Below are 25,245 nucleotides of genomic sequence, written 5' to 3'. Positions count from 1 at the left end.
TATAGTCCCAGCTACTAATGAGGCTAAGGCAGGAGGACTGCTTGAACCTAGGCATTTGAGAAAAAGCCTAGGCAACATAGTGAGATGCTGTCTCTCATTTAAAAACAAAAAAGGCCAAGAGAGTGTTAAAATATGCATTTAGTATGGCATGTAATTAAGATTTCTAAGTTTATATCCCAAGTCCACAACTGATGAGCTATAGGAGCTTCAGCATATTACCACCTCAGTTTCTCATATTTAAAAAAGGAATAAAATAGTATCTAATACATTCTATGAAGCTTTAAATCAGATAACAGATATTAAACAAATTAGATAATGCCTAATACATCCCATATATGTTATTATCACCATTGTTATTAAAAATGCTTACTGAGTATATAGCGGGGAAAAGTAAGACGGGAAGGAGAATGAGTGTTCAGAGAAGCCTGTTTAAAACAGTTCAAAGACCTACAGGAAGCCCAATGTGATTAAAGCATGAAGAGTCAGAAGAAACATGACTCTAGATGAGATAAGAAGATGCAGGAGCCAGACCACACAGAGCACTGCAGGTGATGTTACAGATCTGGGGCACGATGTTGAGAGCTATATGAAGCCATTAGACAATTTAAAGCAAAAGAAATTATTCTGGCCAGGTGCGGTGGCTTATACCTGTAATCCCAGCACGGTGGGAGGCTAAGGCAGGTGGAGCACCTGAGATTGGGAGTTCAAGACCAGCCTGGCTAAATTGGTGAAAGCCCATCTCTACTAAAAATACAAAAATTAGCCAGGCATGGTGGCACAAATCTGTAATCCCAGCTACTTGAGAGGCTGAGGCAGGAGAAATGCTTGAACCCAGGAGGCAGAGGTTGCAGTAAGCCAAAATCATACCACTGCACTCCAGCCTGGGTGCTGAGTGACAGAGCAAGACTCCGTCTCAAAAAAAAAAAAAAGTATTCCAACTTTCATACAGAAACTGGATTAAGGAAAAGTAAGAATCTAACTGAGGAGATCAAACAGGAGTCTATGATGCAGGAGGGCATCATATAGAGATTCAACATAATGGTAGTTTAGGCCAGTAGTCTCCAAACTGAGCTACAAGAAGACTTTCTAAAAAGGTATACTAGCATGGATAGCTTAAGGAAATCAATTCCACACTACTGCCTTTGTTAAAATGGCTTCCCTATAAAAGCACCTTATTGCCAAATAACCCTTCTTCCTCTTCCCTTTACACAAAACGAACTCCACAGAACAAACAGGAAGCTAAAGAAATACCTATACTTCTTTCATTCATTCATTTTTTTTTTTTTAGATAATAGGTATTACACATTTATCTTCACAAATCAGATTTTCTGGACAGAGACCTCTGTAATTCAACCAAGAATCTAAAGTGTAAGTTGTCACTAGGAGAGATGGCAAAGCCCTGTCTTCGATGGTGGCTTTTAGTTATTGTATGGTAGAACACCATTCATTTTCTGACTACTTTGGCAGGAGGTGGTGGTGGTGGTAAGGAATTTGGCATTGGTGGAGAAGGGAGTGAGAAAGGTGGAAGAACGGGAAGGAAAAGGAAAGTCTTTTATTTTTCTAGTTTCTGTTTCTTAAGATTACATTCAGAAACTTGACACAGAGCTATGTGGTCACTGTGTGGAAAGATCATGAAATAAAATCCTGTACCCAAACTTGAAGAAACTTTATAAATGTCTCCGAATAATAATAGATTATTCAGGTTCTCTTTTTTTTTTGGACGGGAGAATCACAAGGAATCAGGTGTTCAGAGGAATGTATTGAGTAGAGGTGAGGAACTAGGATGTTGAAAAGTAAAAAAAGGAGAGAAGGAGAGGAAGAGGAAGAAAAAGAGGGAGAGAGAACAGTAATATTGCTTCATTCTAAAAATGGGTATTAATAATGGCCGATCAATATTTTGTGTATTTAAAATGGAGAACTCTATAAATATTTATTGAGTTTACTTGTTCCGGATCTGAGTTGAAGTCCTGGATATCCTTATTAATTTTCTGTCTGGTTGAGTCTAAATCTCATTATGGGTCTTATGTATCTGGGTATTAAGATCTCTTATTGTTGCACTGATCCTTTTACCACTGTATCTTTGTTGCTTTGAAATCTATTTTATCAAATGTGAGAATTGCAACATAAGTTTATTCAACATAAGCTTATGCTATGTATCAGTTACTATTCTACAGGTTTGGAATATGAAACAAAAATCCCTGCCTTCTTAGTGTTTTCATGAAGTGAGGGTGGGAGCAGAAACAACAGATATTAAGTAAATAACAAGATGATACATGAGCAGTGATTTGTAGGAGATAAAAGAGCATTTTGCATCTCTGAGAGAAGAACATTCCAGACCACTGAAAGAAGTCCTGTAAATTAATTTCAGGACATGCATAACAATAGAAATAAAAATTAGCAATACCTTCAACAATTCTGTCATCAATATCTTGACCTGTTCCGTAAGATTCAGTCAGGTATCTGTTTAAAATATAGGATAAAAAATGTTGATGACAATAATATAGTATACAATAATTTATACTTTTGTTGAAACTAGATCATCATTGCAACTGTTTAAAAGCTAAACGTGTACTTAAATGCAACTATTTTGTTATACCTTTTAAAATTTATTTAAAATTCTATTTGGGGCCAGAGACGGTGGGGCTCATGCCTATAAACCCAGCACTTTGGGAGAACAAAGCAGGCAGATCACCTGAGGTCAGGAGTTCAAGACCAGCCTGGCTAAATGGTGAAACCCCATCTCTACTAAAATATAAAAATTAGCCGGGGCCAGACACGGTGGCTCATGCCTGTAATCCCAGCACTTTGGAAGGCTGAGGCAGGCAGATCACCAGGTCATGAGTTCAAGACCAGCCTGGCTAACATGGTGAAACCCCATCTCTACTAAAAATACAAAAATTAGCCAGGCGTTGCAGACACCTGTAATCCCATCTACTCAGGAAGCTGAGTTCATCACTTGAACCTGGGAGGTGGAGGTTGCAGTGAGCCTAGATCACACCACTGCACTCCAGCCTGGATGACAGAGCGAGACTCTGTCTCCAATAAAAAAAAATAACAATTAGCCAGGCATGGTGGTGTGTGCCTGTCATCCCAGCTACTCAAGAGGCTGAAGCAGGAGAACTGCTTAAACCCGGGAGGCACAGGTTGTAGTGAGCTGAGACTGCACCACTGTACTCTACCCTGAGTGACAGATTGAGACTCCGTCTCAAAAAAAAAAAAAACTTATTTGGGGGTATTATGCTCACTACCTCAGTGATGGGATCATTCACACCCTAAACCTCAGCATCACAAAATGTACTCATAACAAACTAGCACATGTATCACCTGAATCTAAATTTTGAAATTATAAAAATAAAAACTAAATTCTATTTGTATTGCCTTTAACATCTAATTGATATTAATATTTAAACTCATTAGGGAATATTCTGATTTTATCCAACTATTTGATTTTAAATATATCATATTCATTAACTACAGGAGATTTCAAAACTTTCTGTGAGAGCCTGTTAATTCAATCTTTGGCTGCATAAAATAAGGCAGTCTCCCACTGAACAACTGGGAAGTTATCACTCTTCATGTTTCACTGAAATATAAAACACAGAGAAATAACTATTTGCCTGGCTCATTTCAAAACAAAGAACAATCCTTAATTTAAAATATAAGTTCACATTATAAGTTTATAATTCCTTAACTTTTTGTTCATTTTCATATATTAACCATAGACTCATATAGACTATTACATACAGGAAAGAAAGAAAAACAAACTGAACCACTTAGAATCCAAGAATATTAGTAAGAATTCATTTAACCAGAATTGTGTATATATAACAGTTGTTAACAAACTCTTCAATTGATTTTATATAAATAACTCTGAACAGCACACATATTTATATAATGAACAGCAAAATTTCAGAGTACCACTATGTAGCAATCAATTAAGAACTATAATTCAGTGGGAACAACACTGGTGAGTACACTCCTCCTACCAGTAGTTCAACCACTAGGTCTAACCTCCATGGGTATGTAAATTAAAAGTACTGCATTACAGTGAGTGTTATAATTCCTTCCATTTTTAAAATGCTATAATTCTAAACCAAGTGTAAGGCCAGGCATGGTGACGCAGGTCTATGATCCCAGCACTTTAGGAGGTCAAAGTGGGAGGGTCACTTAAGTCCAGGAGTTGGAGACCAGCCTGGACACCATAGCATGACCCTGTCTCTACAAAAAATAAAAAATTAGCCAGGCATGGTGGCACATGCCTGTGGTCCCAGTTACTTGGGAGGCTGAGGTGGGAGGATCACTTGGGCCCAGGAGGTCGAGGCTGCAGTGAGCTATGATTGCACCACTGCCCTACAGCCTGGGGGACTGGGCAACAGAGCAAGACCCTGTTTAAAAAAAAAAAAAATCACAGTGCCACAAGTTTAATTTAATGGTGGCAGAGGGAACACAATAGGGGGCAGGCTATAAGGAAATAGAAATAAGGAGGCCAATTATCATAAGCTTAAGGTAAAAAATGGTTTCAACCACGTTAACAACGCAAGTATAGACAGAATGTAAATGTTTGATTCTTAAGGAACATTCCTAAATCACCCTTTGTCTAGCCAGTACTGGTCTCCTCCAAAATCCTCATGTGAATAACATGTCTGAGCTGGCTTTAGTAATCTACAGACTAGCTTCCATATAAGGTGTCTGTCTCTTTAAAGGGATACAACCCACCATTCCAAACTATTTCATGAAGTATGCAAAGGTATTAAAAGCTAATCTGTTCAAATTCTCAAAGAAATATTTGCACACCCATGTTCATGACAGCACTATTCACAATAGCCAAGTGGTGGAAGTAACCTAAATGTCCATTAACAAATGCATGGATAAAGAAAATGTACCATATATCTACAACAAAATATTATTCAGCCTTAAAAACGGAAGGATGGGATCCAAAATAGTAAAAAAAAATTAAAAGAAGGGAAATTTTGACACATACTACAACATGAATGAATCGTAAGTTGAGCTAAATAAAATAGGCCAGTCACAGAAAAACAAATACTCTGTAATTTCACTTACACAAAAGATATCCAGAGTAGTTAAATTGAAAGAAAAACTGAAAAGTAGAATGGTGGTTGCTGGGGGCTGGATAAATAGAGGAGATGTTGAATGGGTAAAATTTTAGTTTTCCAAGATGAAAAGTTCTGGAGATTGTACAGATGGGCTGCACAGCGATGTGAATATACTTAATGCTACTATGTTATGCACTTAGAAATGGTTGACAACTTTTACATATGTATTTTTTTACCAGAAAAAAAGTCAACCTGGGCAGAGCACAGTGGCTCCTGCCTATAATACCAGCACTTTGGGAGGCCAAGGCAGGAGGGTTTCTCGAGCCCAGGAATTTGAAACCTGGACACCACAGTAAGACCTCATCTCTATGAAAAAAATTAAAGATTAGCAAGGCATAGTGGCATGTGCCTGTAGTCCCAGCTCTTAGGGAGAATGAGGTGGGACAATCACTTGAGCCCAGGAGGTCAATGTTACAATGAGCTGTGGTGGTGCCACTGCATTCCATCCTGGGTGACAAAGTGAGACCCTATCTCAAGGGGAGAAAAAAACAGTCAAGATGCTCAAATATTTCAAGTTAGCTGAATACTCACCTTAGAACAAATTTTGTGTTTTCTGTTTTGCCAGCTCCTGATTCTCCAGATATAATGACAGACTGACTCATCTTGAGCACTTTCATGTCTCGAAAAGCTTTATCAGCTAGGGTCAAAATAAGACATTAATGATGAGCAATATATTAAATATAAAGTTAATAACAGAAATTTCACTTAGGAGCACTTACTCTTAAAGAAATCATAAATCTCTGTTCGATGTTAATAAAATTTTAAAATAAAGTCATTCAAATGTGTTTAAAACATTTTTAAAGTATTTACTTTAAATATTCTATCTTATTGTCCTAAAAGTTAAGTAATATGAAATCCAAATAAACAACTCTTAAGTTCCTGATAGAATGTCTCAATATTATGGGCTGTGGCTCATCTCTTCCTAATTCCAGAGGTAATCTGCAGAGGGATTAAAAAAAATGGTCACTATGCATAACTAATGAAGTCCCCAATGAAAAGCAAGAATTAATGAGCTTCCAATTAAGAAATCTGGCAACAAAAAATTCTGCTGGAGAAAAAAATACATAATTACAAAACGTATCTGTGGGGTTTTTCCCTATAATGCAACTATTAAATTTATGCATCTTGTAGAATTTGTCAACATTTTACAATTAAGCAAAATTAACAGCTTTAAATTTCCTAGATTTGCCACCGTTTACATATATAATTTTTAACTATATTTATTACACTCCAACAACTTAGGCTATGAAATGTATTAAATGTTAAGACTACAAAGACAAGTTGAAAACAATTTAATCCTGTTAAGGCAGTCTCAAATTAAGGCAACTTTAATTCAAAATTAGGTCCTTACAATTTGACTCTATAAGACAACTATTTCTCACCTCAGACATGTGCCAAGAAGACTTTAGAAATGGCTTTTACTCTAAGGGGAGAATGCAAACTATATGCAAGAGTACACACATCCCTTTGTCCAATTTATCAGCAACCTATTCCACCTTTTTTTTTTCTTTGAGACAGAGTCTTGCTCTGTCACCCAGGCTGAAGAACAGTGGCATGATCTCAACTCACTGCAACCTCGACCTTCTGAGCTCAAGCGATCCTCCCTCCACTGCCTTCAGAGTAGCTGGGACTACAGGCAAGCACATGCTTGGCTAATTTTTTTCATATTTTTTTATAGAAACAGGGTTTTGCATGTTTTTCCAGGCTGGTCTCAAACTCCTGGGCTCAAGCGATCCGCCCTCCCAAGTGCTTGGATTATAGGCATGAGCCATAACACCCATCCTCCACTCGTTTTTAAAGAATCATTCCAAACACTTGGGGTTTTTTTTTTACCAGTAAAAAGCTAAAAATAAAAGCTGGTTTATTTACATTTTAAACATGTAGCTTTTCTCCAGTGATAAGTTTGCTCACATTCAGGTTCTAAGGGATGGGGCACCATTTTGCAGGCTGAACACACCAACGCCTGTCAGAGCTTCTTCGAGCCGAAAGTAAATCTGCTGCTGCCCTGGTAGAGTAATTATGTCAGTCATATTTACCCTGCCTGGTAGTATATAGCACACAGGTCAACCAAATATGGAAGTGAAGCCTGATTAGGCCAAAATGCAAGTATGAAAGGGAAGCCCAAAGAGAAACAGACTGCACTACGAACTAGTTCCAATACGTGTCATTTAGCTGCTTTATGTCTGAATGCAAAGGGGTAGTTAACACCTCCGCATCTGGTGGCAAGAGGGGTAATTTCTCATTCTGATCAAATAACTCCACCTCCTATGCGTCAGAGCCGGAGGACTTCAAAATAAAAGAGAGGCTGAGAAAGACAAAGAGACACTACTGTCTTCCCACACAGATCCTCCAGTGGTATGAAGCATACATTACTTTTAATCCTTTAATTTTATAAAGCTCTGATGCAAGATGATGCCCAGAAGTCTGCTCTTAGAGCTCCAATCTAGCCAAAGTAACACACTCACAAGGGAGGAAACAGGTAAGAGACAAAGGCCAGGACCTTGAAACTGTAAAGAAGGACACTTTAAGATGGAGCTGAAGGTACTAAGGACTCTAAAACTGCCATTAGGTCAGCTTTTAATACATCCTACTTTCAACTGGGCAAACACAGGCATTTAACACAGAAAATGATGTATGCCTGTCCTGTGAGTTGGCTATAAAAGGATTCTTCCCCATGCTGTGTAAAATACTTGCTCCTAACAATGTTGATATACCAAAGAGGTATACAGTTCCTCCAAAATATATATTCAATTTATGGTATATTTTATTAATCTAAAAGAAAAATTGAGTAAATGTGTACAATAAAAATGAAGACAATAGTTAAAATACAAGTAAAATCACTTACCAATTGCAAAGACGTGAGGTGGTCTTGTCCCAAGAGATTTTCCTTGATATGACTTTATTGTTTCTGAAGAATATATTTTAGGTATGTCAAAGTATGGATTCACTGCAATCAGAATGTTGGCGACATAGGTCTAAATATGAAAAGCATAAACATAAAATTTTCCAATTACTATTTTCATTAAAGATAAAGGTCATAGAAGAAATAAAACAAAGAACATTTCCATTATCTATATAACTAGGACTCCCAAATCAGTCCTAAATATTCTTTGAGTATTCCCTCAATCTTTAATAGGAACCCATATTTCTCCAATTCTTAATAAATATATCTTACCACCCCATAGTCACCTCAAGTTCAGCATATCCAAAGTCAAGATTATCTCTTCCCACCTACCTCTGCCTCAAAGAAAATATTCTCCTTCCATGTGCTTCCCCAGGGACATGGCACCACCAAGTTACCACAGACAGAAATCTGAGTCTCTAGCTCCATTTCATTCAGCCTTTCTCTGTTAACTCCACTTATAAAATCTGCCCCTACAGCTAATTTTGGTCATTTGTATTCCGAACCTACTTTATTCACCCTGCTACTAGGGAGTTTAATACAGCTCAAAGGACCTCTGAATGCCAAGGATTGATTTCGCTCTGTGGTCACCATTTGGTCCGAGATTCTGTCAAAACTGCTTATGTTAACTGCTGTCTAGAACATTTATGGGTTAAATGGTTAATGAGCAACTTAAGCTTACTTCTAATTTTGGAATTTAGCACATATTAGATGTTCAACATGAGTCAGCTGATTGATTGAATTTTGCTTCTAAATATATTTCTAATCAAGAATATCCACATTTAAATATATTCTTTATTTAGTTGATTTTGAAAAATATCAGGAAGAAAAGTAAAGTCTTAAAACTATATGTAACTAGAAGATGGTAAGTACACTCATTTGGAATTGAATAAATAAGTTCTATTTCCCAGCTGTCACTACTTGGACAGATGGCAAAGACTAAAGTAATTTAGTCAGAATTGAGTAAGTACAATTAGGCAAATTGATAGTGATATAAAAGATTAAGACTGTCATTTGATCTAGTAAGTGTCAAAGAAGCCATGTGTTTTCTTCGTTCAAAAATAATGAAGAGCCCCATCTTTATAACAGGAGAACTACAGTGGGGTAATTTATCTCTAGCCACCAAATGACTATATGGTTAGGTCATATTGGAATAAAGTCTCATGCATGCCCAGAGAATAATTATAATTAAAACATGCTAGGTTAAGTATCCATCTGAATGATTTAGTGTAAACTCTATTTATACTGAAAGCATTTTCTTTCATTTTTTAATATTTCGGACTTTCAAGGCAGAGTATCTAAAGTCTAATGAAATTCAGCAACTAGGCTCTTTGGTCAGCATTCCTGTGTTCTTGATATTTCCTCAAATACTATCTTCTATTCTAATTTATATTTTTTCCTCATTCAAATTTTTAATTTCAATATATATTCTGAGTAATTTCAATATATATTCAATTCCTTAAATTGTCTTCCGAACAATGTGGAAACTGAATCAAACATAATTACAGACATACCAAAAGTAAAAAAATCAAAACAAAAAACAATTATAGAGTTTTTAAAAATACTCAAACTGGATATTTTTAAATCTAAAAGATATTAAATGACACTCTGGATTCATTATTTCATTCCACAAATACTGATTAAGTGCCTATGTACCATGAACGTTTTAACCCCTGGAATTCGAGTTGTAAATTAAAAAAAAATCCTTGGCCTCACTAAGCTCACACTCTATTCAAGAGGTTCAGATCAAGCATGATTTTCTGTCAGAAAATTTTAAGCCTGATAAAATCAAAGAGTACCACATGAAATAATTATCTCCACAACAATTTACACCATAGGTAAAATACTTACATAAATTCTGTCTTTACTATATCGAACTTTGATATTATGGAGCAGTGTGGCTTCATTTAAATACATTAGTGAACCTAAGACATAAAATGTATGTATCATTAGAGTTGAAGAAAACAAAATAAAATAATAATACTATTGTAATCTGAATCACTTTGACTTATCTTAAAATTTAACTGTTAGGTTACATCTAATTCCATCTTTTAAAACCCTGGCTGATGCAAACCCTAGAAGCTGATTTAAAAGCTATCCAGTTTACATGTGTGTTAAGTGATATTTTTAAGTAATGAATTTTCAACTAAAGAAGTAAACCTAGTGAGTACGAAGTGAGTACTTGTTAATCAAGGTTGATTAAAAAATAAAATTCAAGAGGGAAAAAGAGTACAATAGATAGCTCTGATTTTAATATACTTCTGATGCAACAAAGTGATGACACTAATCCAATCTGATGTTCAGAATTTCAGAGATAAAACACAAAGATAAAATTTTAGAATGGGAACAGACCATCAAATCATTCAGCGAGTCCCTCACAACTGATATAATAAAATAAGAATCCTGGAGAAATTATGTATGTCTTAACCAAGAATATGAAGCTAATTAAAGGAGAGTTTGAACAAATAAATCTTGTTTCTCTGACATCTGCTCTCCTGAGGTGTCAGAGTTGACTCCCAAGCTACTCTCCAAATCCTTCCATCTCCTGAACTCCATTTCTATCCCATGCTGGAGTAGACAAAAATCACTCCTCTTCTCAACCAATTTGTTTCTGTTATTAGCACCACTATTTTCTCAGTTGCTCAAACTGTAAACCTTGGTCAACACTAAAATCATCTTCTCTCTCCCTCCTTATTCTAAACCAATTTCCAAGTCTTTATGCCATGTAACAAAGTTTAGCATATTGCTGACTCATGGCAGGTACTCAAAGCATAATCTGAATCTCTCAGTGTATCTCCTTTCTTTCCATTTCTACCACTCCAATAACAGTTTAGTTCTCATTACCTCTTTGCTGATCACAGTAGCCTCTTATTTACCTATTGCCTCAGCCCCTCTCCTAATTCAGACACATCTGCTAATCTCAGCACATTAACTAAAGTAGAGCCCCCATCAAATCTCTCTCCCCATGAAATCATCACTGGGTCTCTATCAACATCCATATTCAAGTCTGATGAGGGCTCTTAATAAACCTATTCATGACTTTTTCATACAATTTTCCACAATTCACTTTAATACTAACTTACAGGCAGACTGAACTATTTATTAAATGCAGATATCAGTCATCTATCAGCTTCCATGTAGAATATCCTCTACATTTCTAGGTGTCAAAAATCTACCTATCCTTTAAGGTCTGTACAAAAATTACCTCACAAATGGCACTTCGCCATTCTCACCACCACCACTAGAACTACTATCTTCTTTGCACTTTCTTTACGGTCTTAACACACACTGCCAGTTATTATGATAATTTTACATATCTGGTTTTGTCTACTAAATCAGATCCTTGTGGCAAGATGCTGCCTGATTCAGCTCTTTGATCCCTCACCAAAATTGCAAAGGTGCCTACACTGCATGTATGTCTAACGTACTATTCAACACCTAACCAATGCTTTCAAACGAGAGCCTCTTGCTATAACAACCTCCACAGACTGCCCATGCATCTGTGCTCATTTAATGCAGCAGTTCATTTTCACCTCACTGCTTTTTGCTTTGTGTTTTTGCAGCCCACAGCTCTGAGTTTTCTAAGTGAAGGTTTTATATGAAGAGATTAGTAGGTTAATTTTGCCTTTTTACTTGACTGTTGGGTATTGCCACAAGAATAGGAAAATGAGGGATGTGAAGTCAGTAATTAAAAGGAAAATAATAGCATTTTCCCCTGCTGATTTTGAGCTAGTATGACTTTTATGGCACATAATGTTCTTCATAAATTATTGTCTATTAGATGTTGAGAATAACAGAGTATAAAATTGGAAAGAGGCCAGGCGCAGTGGCTCACTCTTGTAATCCCAACACTTTGGGAAGCTGAGTTGGGTGGATAACCTGAGGTCAGGAGTTTGAGACCAGCCTGGCCAACATGTTAAAATGCTGTCTCTACTAAAAATACAAAAATTAGTTGAGCGTGGTGGTGGGCACCTTTAATCCCAGCTACTCAGGAGACTCTCTTGAACCTGGGAGGCAGAGATTGCAGTGAGCCAAGATCAGGCCACTACACTCCAACCTGGGTGACAAGAATGAAACTGTTTCAAAATAAATAAATACATAAAATTGGAAAGAACTTTTTCAGTAATGGAATGACTTCTACAACATAAATTTAGAATTGATACACTTGTGTATTGAAGTTGTTTGTGGGTTCCTTTTTTATTTTAGTGAACTAGAGCTATAATGATTAAGCAGGATCTTAAATGCTCATATTAGTCAGAAACCTAATTATAATAATGAAGTCTTACCTAATCTTCTTTAGAAACTTTTATATGTTTGTTCTATTTATTTATTAAAACTGTGTTTATAAAGAAACAAATTGTTTATTCAGATATTTTGTTATATATGTCTTATGTTAAATTGTTTCAAAATTTTAATATTCTTTTGAGTATAGTTAAATCTGTTAATAATTAGGCATAAAAGGTAAACAATTTACATAAAGAGTCGCATGTAAATAGCCAAACCAAGTAATCCTAGGACTGGGTACTAGGAAAGGAAAAGAGGAAGGAATTACATGGTGGAGCAGGAAGCTAATTGTGAGACCCTTGTGAACCTCCCTAGGACATACTTTTAGGGAGCTATAGGCAGTTGAGACTTAGCACATTCTGGCCAAACAAGGGTTGCAAATATTTTCCTCTCCCTCTCTCTTTTTCCGTGATTTCTTGAAAATGGAATGAGCTGTGTGGTATAATTTCAGAGGAATACCCTCCTGTCCAAATTCTTATTGTCATTAGCAGACATTTAATCAGTTGGGGATTTATTTGGCTTAATAAACAGACATCCTGAAAAGACAGGTGGTGAGTATGGAAGGAGTAAAGAGAGGAAGCAAGCAGTAATTCCCATGTCAGTATAGGCTTATGTGATCAGCATTCACAGCGGAAGTGTACTATAGGATTAGGAGTTTTTACTCAGAGGAAAACAGTGGCAACACCATACAACCAGTTATTTCAGAGGAAAGTGACAGAGATGGGGGAGTGGTTCAGCAGAGTGCTATAGGTAAAGAAAGAGGAACATGTAGACCAGGCTCTAGGGGGATAAGGATGGAAGAAGATGAGGGATATAGAAAGGTAGGTGGTCTCATACCCAAACCAGATATATTAATATCTCTGCTGCCTAACCCTCTCTAAATCCTTCCTCAATTCAAAGAAAAGCTGCCATTCAACCGTTAGGAGGCTCCACCTACTTCCTTTTTTTTTTTTTTTTTAAATATATATTTTATTGCCTTTTAGGTTTTGGGCCCACTTCTTACTCTCTTTTTATTCTGCCCTAAGTGGCATTAGAAAGCAGTGAGGTGACTGAGGCAGGAGAGTCATTTGAATCTGGGAGGCAGAGGTTGCAGTAAGCTAAGATAGCACCTCTGCACTCCAGCCTGGGCAACAGAGGGAGGGGAGGGGAGGGGAGTGGAGCGGAGGGGAGGAGGAAAGAGAAGGAAGGAAAGAAAGAAAACAAGGAAGGAAGGAGTGGGGGAAGGGAGGGAGGGAGGGAGGGAGACTTAGACCTAAAAGTAGATAATAAATGTTGCTACATTGTTAGGGCACTATCAAAAGACAACACATAGAGAGGTGGGAATGAAACATCCTCATCGTCATCCCCATCTTCTTCATTTAAAAAAAAAAAAAAAAAGACTTCACATGCCTCTTTCAACACAACCTCTATCGCATACTTCAGAAACTCTCTACAGGCATCAATCATTTAATCATCACATTATAACTATAATATAAAGAAGAAAAAAGCATTTTTAGAAATATGCATTTGAGACCCTGGGTGAGTATGAGTGTGTGTGCGCGCGCCCAAGTGCATAACACAAAGCTACCACTATAGTTTTGTGTTGTTACAGTGTGTCATTTGGCAGAGGACAGTGGTATGGTGGCATGCCTCAGATGAAAGTGCTAAGTGCTAGAACCACTTCAGCTGGAAACCCTACATTCTAAACTCAACAATCAAAGCTGTGTTAATAATGTGGTTTCAGAAAAGGAACTCCAGTAGGGGTGGGCTACTATCTTATGAGAATAGTTAACATTCACACATTGACATTGCTGCCATCTGGCATCACCAAGGAAAACACCTGCAAGAGGCAGCAGATACTGAGGCTGCAAAAACTTAAAAGTTAGACAAGTAGAGCAAGACAAACTAAACGGAGAGAGAACATTTTAAGAACTGGATTAAAAACAATTCAAAACCATGTGTTATATTTAGCGACAGACAATTTAATATACCAAAAGGACTGATTCCTAGTTCTCCATATCCTAATGAGTTTTAACAGAGAAGAATTTTCTATTTTAGATATGGTATAGCCCCATTCCCTATTATTTTATTCTGATTGCTATTCAAAAAATGTATTATCTAATCAGACAAACTCTCCAGCAATTTTGGAAAGGAAGGGAATTCTACATTTTTTTCCTCAACCTCTTGCACCTAACAAAAGCAGCTACCATTTGTTAAGAGTCATCAGACACTGTGCCAAGCACATTAAGTATATCATCTCTAATCATACAACACACACATTACTTCCATTCTACAGATGAGAATTTCGAAGAGAGATAAACTGCCCAGGAGCACACAGCCTTCTCCTAACATAGCCAGAATCAGAATATAGGCTTGCCTGACTCTACAGTTACAGTTCATGGCTCTCCCAGTATTCCCACCATACTATGCTGCCCCCATTCTACATATGGGGGTTTCATAGGCTTACTCAAATGTGAATTCCAGAGAAAATCAATAATAACAAATCTATTCCTTTCTCTTATCTTTTTTGTCAAATGAAGTGTTTTTAGTTTCAGATACCTTTAATAAAATTCATGACAACTGTACATAATTGTTAACACTACCTCTTTTTCTTTTCTTTTCTTTTTTTTTTTTTTTTGAGACAGAGTTTCCCTCTTGTTGCCCAGGCTGGAGTGCAATGACACAATTTTGGCTCACCAAAACCTCCGCCTCCTGGGTTTAAGTGATTCTCCTGCCTCAGCCTCCCAAGTAACTGGGATTACAGGCGTGCGCCACCATGCCTGGCTAATTTTGTATTTTTTTGTACAGATAGGGTTTCTCCATGTTGATCAGGCTGGTCTCAAACTCCCGACCTCAGGTGATCCACCTCCCAAAGTGCTGGGATTACACACCTGAGCCACTGCACCTGGCCTACCTTTTTTTCTTAAATGGGGAGTTGTTAGCATCGGATATCTTTAATGAAATCCATGACAAGTGTACATAACTGTAATACTGCTGCCCCCAATATGAAATGATTACCGCTTAATCTTAAAAATGTAAGAATAAACAGTGGCCTGTTCCACAGAGAAAGGCTTTTTTCATCAAACATGTTAAGATATTAAAATCAAATTAATACTGTGTTTTAATATCGTTCTGAAATTAATTTTTCAATTAGTAATTATATAAAATTTTTTATATGTGTGTTTGCTTCAAACAGTGATGTTAAATGACTCCTACTGACTCCACTTCCAAATTATTGAACCACATGTACTACTATAAAAACCACCTGACTCTAGATAAGATTTAATAACTTTCAAAACTGTTAACAAGAGATCTTTGGTTCAAGCCTCACAGTAAATTATTACCATTCCCCACATTTATACAACTCAAATAACACCAAAAGAATATTTGAGATCCTTTCACCAAAATGCAAATGTGAGACAATAATAAATGTAAGACTCGAGTTCCTTCATTCATATGCACATTCGAGTCAAAAGACTAGATTTTTTTCTGAACCAGTCTAGTGTATCAGTAATATAACCACTAATTTATTTCTTTAAAAGAAGTTTCCTTTTCTGTGCTGAGAATTCATTTTTAATTTGGTACTTACAGTTATCTTCCACATCTTTTTTACTGTCCTCTTCTGCAGGAAACACTTGGTTTATGAGAGCCAAAAATGTCTAACAAACAAAACAAACACTCACTGAACTCAAGGCTTATAAATAGTAAGAACAATAGAAGGGCTTAATTGGTTACATACACTGTAATAGTGGAAACAATATGCTCTTTATTAAAATATAATACAGATCCTACTATTTAACAAGTCATTAACCCCAAAACAGAATAACAACTTTACTCAAAAATATTATCTACCATTATTGTGGACATGAAATCAACAATAACAATCAGTAAGTAAGTATCCTAGGCTGTAACACCTAGAGAAGGATAAAAAAAATAGGTATAGTAATATTAAATTTACAAACATATGCTATTGAACAATTTTTAAAAATAAAATGTTAATGTGTAAACATATAACAATTTTAATGTTTTAAAAAAGGAAAAAGTGGCTGGGTGCAGTGGCTCTCGTCTGTAATGCCAGCACTTTGCGAAGCTGAGGCGGGTGGATCACCTGAGGTCAGGAGTTTGAGATTAGCCTGGCCAACTTGGTGAAACTCTGCCTCTACTAAAAATACAAAAATTAGCCAGGCATGATGGTGGGCGTCTATAATCCCAGCTACTCAGGAGGCTGAGTCAGGAGAATCACTTGAGCCCACGAGGTGGAGGTTGCAGAGAGCCAAGTATATGCCATTATACTCTAGCCTGGATGACAAGAGTAAAACTCCATCTCATACAAAAAAAAGTAAAAAGTAACATTGAATCTGATATAACCAAAGGGTTATATTAATAACTACTGTTTGAGTAAAATACATTTGACACAAACTCCTGTACAAATGTATTTGACACAAACTCCTATACTAAAATCTGTCAGAAATACAAAAAGTATCCCAAAATATTTCATCTATAAAATTACAAGCATCCATGCATAAACTTATATTTATCACTTAAATGCTATAGTAGACACTGCAGAATTAAGGTAACATTTCGTAAGAGAGAACAAATGATCTCAAATTACATCCAAAGAGAATTAAACTTTAATCCATGCCATTCTCACAGTTATTCATAAATTTATACAGTACTTCTCAAGCAATTACAGTTACTCTGTGGTTGAAGTTTCTAATTGTATCAAAGAAAATTGCAAGGAAAAATGGTTCAATTATTTTAAAATAATATTTATAGGATGTGTGTGTGTGTGTGTGTGTGTGTGTGTAAAGCCAACTATGAAGAATAAAATCCAGGCTGCTGGGATTACCTCGATTCTAAGTCACAGCCAATGTTGAAAATTGTTACACTATAAAAACTCTGGAAGTTCATTTATTTGGAACCCAGTACACATGTTTTTAATGTTATAAATGTGGAAAAGTTTGTAGGAGAGGACACAAAAGCAAAATTAACCCATAATGTATATTACGTATATTAAGGGTCATATAAAACAATCCACAATTTGTAATAATGATTCTATAGGAAAATGCATTCAGTAATAACTGCTAATGTCATAAGTATGTGTGCCCAATTTTCACAGCCATGGCAAAAGGGGTATAGGTTCCCCAGACTTCAGGGTTTAGCTCTAGCCTGGCAGGAGCCATGTCAAATTAAAAAGCTTCCAGGAAGTTAGAAGAGAGGCGAGTGGGATGAGGGGATGCCAATGACAAAGAATTGCTGTAATCAGAAAATTAAGAGCAGGTTAGAAGGCCAGTAAGGAGTCCTGAAAGATGTTTTCTCTCTCTCCTTCTTTATTCCTTAAATTATCACCAGCCCCATGTTCCTCTCTCCTTAAAGAGAAAATGTTTCATTAATTGTTTTCTCTTAGAGGGAGAAGGCTTTTTTCTGCTATCAACAGATGATCATGTAACAAAGCAAATATTGATCACTCAACATTAAACATCTACCACAAATCAAATACAGAGCATAAAGCTCCAATGACAGAATAAAACAGCCCCAGCATCTGAGAAGATAATAATACAGTCTAGCAGGGAGGGGGAAACAAAGTAAACAATTTTTCCAATGAAAATTAAAGGAGAGCTAAGAATTTATACCCCTCCTCAAAGGAAAAATTTCTCAACAGTCAATTCTACTGAATGGGAGGAGGTATGACTGGGTGTCTGTAGAAAAACTTCATAAACAAGGTGACATCAATCAGAGTCTTAAAGGAAAAGTAAGTTCTTTTCTAAGCAAAAGGGTATGGAGATTGGCCAGGTGCAGTGGCTCACGCCTGTAATCCCTGCACTTTGGGAGGCCAAAGCAGGTGGATCACCTGAGGTCAGGAGTTTGAGACCAGCCTGTCCAATATGATGAACCCATCTCTACTAAAAATACAAAAAATTAGCTGAATGTGGTGGCAGGCGCCTGTAATCCCAGCTTCTCAGGAGGCTGAAGCAGGAGAATGAGAATCGCTTGAACCCAGGAGGTAGAGGTTGCAGTGAGCCAAGATCACACCACTGCACTCCATCCTGGTCAACAAGAGCAAAACTCCGTCTCAAAAAAAAAAAAAGGTATGGAGAGGGAGAGTGGCACTCCAGGCAAGAACACTGTGAGCAATGACAGAAAGCACATAGCATCTAACATCACCTGGGGCATGGTGAGGACTCACTACTTATGGAAGAGAAGGAGAAACAAGCATACAAGAATAAATATATGGTAAGAGTATGAAGCTTGGTTGACAAAACGTAAGGCTGACAAAGCAGACAGGAAAAAGAAAATGCAGACCCTTCTATGCCATAAATTTAGGGCTTCAGCCTATGAGGCTTCAGAGTGGCTTCTTGCCACTGCTGCAAATACAGAATATGAAACCAATTTAGTAGATTAAAATAGCTTTCTTTCTTTTTTTTGAGACAGGATCTCACTCTCACCCAGGCTAGAGTGCAGTGGCACAATCACGGCTCACTCCAGCCTTGACCTGCTGGCTTAAGTGATACTCCCACTTCAGCCACCCAAGTAGCTAAGACAGGCATACACCGTCATGCCCAGCTAAGTTTTTAAATTTTTTGTAGAGACGAGGTCTCAGTATGTTGCCCAGGCTAGTTTTGAATTCCTGAGCTCAAGCAACCCTCCCTCCTCAGACTCGCCAAGTTCTACGATTATAGGTGTGAGCCACTGCACCTGGCCTAAAACAGCATTTTTAAAAGAATAAAAGACGTTAGAAAATATCAGAAGGCATAGGATGTTTCTTTTAACCAATTGTTTCCTTTGTAAGTAAACACATACAAGCACTACACACAGTTGCTAAAATGTAAAATTTATGTCTTATAGATTCACCCACACACATAATAAACATACCTACTGCAATGTGAAATCTGTTTCTTACAATGGGTCACAAACAAAAACCTTGAAAAGCCATTGCTGTCATCAAGACATATTCCTCTCTCCCTCATCTACAATTCCACTGTGTACACACTGCACAAACGTGTGCACGACCAGTCCACCATGTTGTGTACTTAATTCCTTGATAATATTTTGAGGCTGATGATCTCTAGGCCATGAATTATTTAAGCAAAAGATTGCTTCTCTTAAGGATCTTGTTAACTGCCTGGTTATTATGGCAGTATGTTTATTAAGACCCTGTCAGAAAGTAGGGGGGGAAATTAAGATTAAAAGTCATCTCTGAGAACTTGTTAATCCTCAAAAAACTTTTGTGGAAAAAACTTATACTTTAGTTCACAAAATTAACTATGGATCCATGAAATTTATATCCCTCCCTAATGTAAATTGTTTTTATTGGATCTATATATGTACCTGATTAATATTAATAAGGCAGAGTTTAAAGCATTTTAAAATATGAAATAGGATTAAATCAAGTTTCTTCTATAATTGAACTGAATTGTTTCATCATCTATGGCTCCAGCAAAATATATATAACACCTACATACATAAACCTAGGAAATATACTCTCAATTTCATTTTGGTCTTTTGATTTACTGTGCTTATAAAATATATTAAACAAAAATCAAAAGCCTTCAAATATGTAATCAAGCTTGTTTTTTTTTTTAAATATGTACTGAATTGTAAGTACAAACAGGTACCTGTTAATATGAGGAAAAACCAAAAACACTTTGTCTTTCTTGTCCTGAGGGTATCTTTAATTGGCCTCCTCTAACATGGCACATTATACATTATTCATTTCAGTTCCTGGGTTGTTTACAGTAACAGAATAGTTTTCTCTGTGAAAAGACCTCATGAGAGATCCACCTTGTTTTTCTAAGGTTCCCAGAAGGATGGTAGTTATATGGCATTAGTTAACCATGTATCGTAGAATATAAATTATTCATGAACATTTTCAGTATAAAGTAAACAGAAATGACATCTACAAATTTAATTTAGTCAGAAGAACTGTTTAACAGGCATACTCGTTAAACAAAAATTGTGAACATCTATCATAGGAATAGATATTACTGTGTGAAGACAGCTGAGAGTTGAAAAATAAATCAATTCTGGAATCAAAAGGATAAAAAGAAATTATTTCCTCTGAGAAACTTTCCCTCACTCTCTGAGAATGGAGTGAAGTTCCCCAAAAGCAGACTATACCAGTCTCCATGAAGACTGAAAGAGGTATTTACGACAATGCCTTCTCTGTAAACTAGTCACAACCCCTAGTCACTTTTCCCTCACACTTTCATTTTGTAATACTGTCTAGCGTATGTCTAAACATTAAAAGAAATAAATACCATGTGTACAGAATTAAAGCATACTTTTGTGTTTTAAAAATTATCACAAAAATGACAGACAGCAGTAAGTTTAAGTGAACAAAAAGCTTTTTTAAAAAAAAGACTACAAGTTAATAGAAGCTAAGGCAAAAAAAAGTAAAATCTGATAACCCCATTTACTTTCCATATTTTTACTTTGTGACAGGTCGGTCACAGATACATGAATAACTTTAGTAATGTGGCACAAGGAATACAAATGTCATTTTTGTTTATATTTTATCATATAGCTAGTTCTTAAGTATGAAAGGCTCACTAGGAACTGGACGATCAAACAGATGTGAAAAAACAAATAATGAAAGGCTAACTAAATTTCCATCTGATTTTAACACAGGATACCATTTTTTCCCTATGGCACATACTTCTGATTTAATCAAATAAATCAGGAGAAAACAGACTCACTTACCAGATATCTGCTTCATAAAGAAGACAGACCTGTCTTTTGTGGGAAAAAAAAAACAAAACACATCTATTTTTGAAAGAAATCATATTTCAACATCTTTCTTAGAAACTCACCTTGCCTTTCTGATTCAAGGGTTCAATTGTTAAGCTGTCGGGGCCAATATCCACAATGTTGCCCATCTGAAATCCATCTGTAGGGTGTGGCGCCCAAACGGGCTTTCCATCCTCCATTTTTGAAGGAGGATCCACTATCTCCTGTTTCCACTATCCACTGTCACCTGTTTCAAAGGAACAAGTAAAGCAACATGATCATTTTCAAAATGTACTTAAAATAACATATCTTTTCAAAAATTCAAATGCAAATTGCAACTAACATACGTATCTACACCTGCCACACCACATTCCCACCTCTTCCCTTGCATCTTGCTGATCTCTGCCCCTTCATCTACTTTTAGATGAGGCCAAGAAGAGGTTGTTCCACCTTCAGGTACACCTGCTCTACTACTGCCTTCCTTCAGGTATGACTGCAGTCGAGTACAATCCTCTGACTAGAACAGAAGCAAACGATCATAGTTTTTACCTGTTGAGTGTAATTTATAACAGCACTCCGTTTTGCTAAAGTATTCTGCATTTGCACAATAAATTAAACAGTCATAGGAATAGATATTATTGTGTGGAGACAGCTAAGAGTTGAAAAAAGTAACTGTGGAACGAAAAGGATAAAAAGAGAGATTATTATCTCCGGGAAACTTTCCCTCGCTCTCTGAGAATGCAGTAATGTGCTCCCTAAGCTCAGCCCCACAGAACTACTCAGCATGCTACTTTTGCTTTTTTTCTTATTTTTCACTGAGGTAAAACTGACATACAGTGAAACGTACAAATCTAAGTATACAAGTTGATGAATATGGACAAATGGATATAGCCATTTATGAAACACTCCAACCAAGGTCATGAGTGGTGGCTCACACCTGGAATGCCAACACTTTGGGAGGCAGAGGCAGGAGGAAAGCTTGAGGCTACAGCAAGCTACAACTGGATCATTGCAATCCAGTCCGGGTGACAGAACGAGACCCTGTTTCTAAAATAAAACAATAGTTGTCTCATGACTCCTTTTGGTCAATAACCATCCCCATCGGCATCCCTACTGTTTCTCCTATTCTTGAACTTCATATAAGTGAGATCATACAGTATATATTCTTTGCATGTCTGGCTTCCTTCATTCAACAAAATGTTTTTGCTTTCAACATATTTAACCTTGTTGTGTGTACTAGTTCACTGAATGACTATACCACAATGGTTCACCTATTGCCCTGTTGATGGACATTTGAACTGTTTCCAGTTTTTGCCTATTGTGATTCTAACCTAATTTTTCAATTATTCCTGTATAGTTTCTTTCATACTTAGCATTCTGAGATTTAACATTTATGATTCTATCTATTAGGAGTAGCCAAAACAATCCATGATATGCAAAATATTTTGTTTTAATGAGCTTGGATGCTATGAGACTGATGTGTAACAGTGGAGCAGCTAGTGAATGATCCCAGATGTTGTAGTCTCAGCATCTTCACAGGAACTTATACTTTTTCACTACTTATCTATATTTAAAAAGAAAAGTTGATTCATGTGCCATAATCCTCTTTTTGTGTGGCATTTGCAGACCTGGGATCTTCAAGTGGATGCTCTCAGGTGTAGTTTCATAAAGGTCAAGGACATTTGGCATACAGTTCAGTCAAAAAGCTGCTAACCGTTGGCATGTTTACAACTTGCTTGTGGTTTTAATGTCATCTATGCAGTGGCTACAAAGTGAGTTGCTTTCCCTATTCAGAAATATTATCAGGTTTATAATTCCAAGCTGACAAATTAGATGAAATGTCTCCACAGAAGTGAATCAATATCACTACCTCAGGCTTACATTACCACGCAGACATCTATACTTTTTCCCTAATCATATCTAGTCCCACGGCTTTAAATACCATTTATATGAGAGTGATGCTCAAATCTGTTGCTCTAGCCCAAACCTCCATTGAGTTCCCAGATTTTACTTGTCTACTGGACATCTCTTCATGAATGTATCTAATAGGTGTAACACAATTATGATGTTATTATTGCTGTGGTCTAACATTCCAGCTTGCTTTCCCTTATCTCAGTAAAGGCACTAACAACACTCATTCCAATTAAACCTGGAATCAACCCCAATCCCCTTAGCTCCTTCCAAATTCATATCACTTCCTTAATGTTGTCAGCTTTACATCCAGGAGGCATCACAAATCCACCTCCTTCTCTGCGTCTCCTCTGCCGTCCTAGTTCAGGTGAATATCATCTTTTACCAGGACTTCTGGGGTTAACTCAGCTCCCTGCTTCTACTCATGCCACTCCACACATATCACTAGTAATCCTACCAAAAGGTAAATCTAATCATTTCATTTCTGTTTCATCAGGACTTGCACTATTCCTCTCTGTGTCTCTAAGGCCCAGCACACAGTAAGCAACTCAATATTCACTAGTAAATGAATGAATTATTCACACAGTTTGGAAAGAGTAAAAACAGGTGGCAGACTTAGAAGAGTTGAAATATCTTTCCTTTTTTTTTGGGGGGGGGGGCCTGGGTCTCACTCTATCACCCAGGCTATAGTACAGTAGTATGGTGATACAATCATGGCCCACTGCAACCTTGACCTCCCATGCTCAAGACATTCTCCTATCTCAGCCTCCCAAGTAGCTGGGACTACAGGTGCATGCAACCACGCTGAGATAATTTTTATTTATTGTATATACGGGGTTTCACTGTGTTGCCCAGGCAGGTCTCGAACTCCTGGGCTCAGGCAATCAACCTGCCTCAACTACACAAAGTGCTGGGATTACTGGCATGAGCCACTGTCAGCCTGAAATATCTTCAAATCCTACGCTCAACCAGGCACAGTGGCTCACCCTTGTAATCAACACTTTAGGGTAAGGAGACAGAGCAAGATGGCTTAATAGAAGCCTTCAGCAATCATTCCCTGTCAGGAACACCATACTGAACAAACGTCCACACACACAAAAAGCATCTTCATAAGAACTAAAAGTCAGGTGAGCAATCACAGTGCCTGGTTTTAACATTACATCAAAGAAAGAGGCACTAGAGAGAGTAGCAAAGACAGTCTTCAACTCTCAGCACCCTGCTCTCTCTTTCTCTCCCCATCCCCTGGAAGCAGCAATGTGGTCTGGGGAGAGAATCTACAGGTTTGCAGGAGGGAGAGCTCACAAACAAAGCATTTAGGGAAGCCCTAGCCAGAGGCAAATAGTTCATCTCAGCAGGCCCCACAGCAGGCTAAATTGCTATGGAGTCCTAAAGAAACCTAAGAGGCTGCTACCTATTGGCATGTTTACATGGGATGCCATTTTCTGGGCAGTGGGCTTAGGGACCTAGTGAGACACCAGCTGAGCAGTCAAGGGAGTATCTGTGCCATCTCTCCCACAACTGAGTGCAGCTCACCGCTAGGTTAGAGACTCCTTCCCTCCTCTTGAGAGAATAAGAGGGAAAGGTAAAGAGGACTTTGTCTTGCAAGTCATAGTAGAATAGAGTATAGGGCAGGTCCTGAGGCCCCCATTCCAGGCTCTAGCTCCTGGGCATTTCTAAACACACCCTAAGCAGAAGATAAGTCACTGATTTGAAGGGAAGAACACAGTCCCAGCAGAATTCATCACCTGCTAACTAAAGAGCCCTTGGGGCCTGAATAATCAGCACTGGTAGTCAGGAAATACTCACCATGGGTCAAGGATGAGACTGAGAGCTAGGCTGGCTTCAGGTGTGACCCAGCACATTCCCAGCTGTGGTGGCCATGGGGAGAGATTGCCTCTGACTGAGGAAAGGGAAGGGAAAAGTAAGAGGGACTTTGTCTTGCAGCATAGGTAACAGCTCAGCCAGAGTGGGTCAGAGAACCCAGCAGTCTCCTTGGGTCCCTGATCCCAGGCTTTGACTCTTGGATGACATTTCTGGATATGCCCTGGGCCAGAGGGGAGCCCACTGTTCTAAAAGGAAAGACTCAGGGCTGACAGCATCCACCACAAACTGACTGAAGAGCTCTTGAGCCTTGAGTGAACATTGGCAGAAGCCAGGCAGTACTTACCATGGGCCTGGGATGGTGGTGGCCATAGAGACTCTTCGCTTGAGGAAAGAGAAGAAAGAATGGGAAGAACTTTGTCTGTGGCTTGGGTGCCAGCTGAGCTCCAGAACACAGCGGCAGGTAGATTTCTAAGGTTCTTGACTCCAGGCCCTGGCTACCAAATG

At 37.6% G+C, this 25,245-nt stretch overlaps 1 protein-coding gene across 9 annotated transcripts in view; it reads right to left on the bottom strand.

Moving 5' to 3' along the window:
• The window catches only part of MYO6 (myosin VI), a 162,626-nt gene that overhangs the window by 76,198 nt on the left and 61,183 nt on the right, over positions 1–25,245 (bottom strand). For all 9 annotated transcript variants that reach the window (XR_013534335.1, XR_013534336.1, XM_008994687.4 and 6 more), the window contains exons 2-7: positions 21,090–21,253; positions 15,869–15,938; positions 9,868–9,941; positions 7,960–8,089; positions 5,646–5,751; positions 2,405–2,460 (exon numbers count right to left, since the gene is read on the bottom strand). Coding sequence is in view for 7 of the 9 variants with exons in the window: in XM_008994687.4 (XP_008992935.1) it covers positions 2,405–2,460; positions 5,646–5,751; positions 7,960–8,089; positions 9,868–9,941; positions 15,869–15,938; positions 21,090–21,206 (553 nt within the window). In the remaining 2 variants the exon portion in view is untranslated. The remainder of the gene's footprint in view (positions 1–2,404; positions 2,461–5,645; positions 5,752–7,959; positions 8,090–9,867; positions 9,942–15,868; positions 15,939–21,089; positions 21,254–25,245) is intronic.

Source organism: Callithrix jacchus, chromosome 4 (genome assembly GCF_049354715.1).
Source record: "Callithrix jacchus isolate 240 chromosome 4, calJac240_pri, whole genome shotgun sequence".
NCBI lineage: Eukaryota > Metazoa > Chordata > Mammalia > Primates > Cebidae > Callithrix > Callithrix jacchus.
This window is presented reverse-complemented; position numbering and strand designations above follow the sequence as displayed.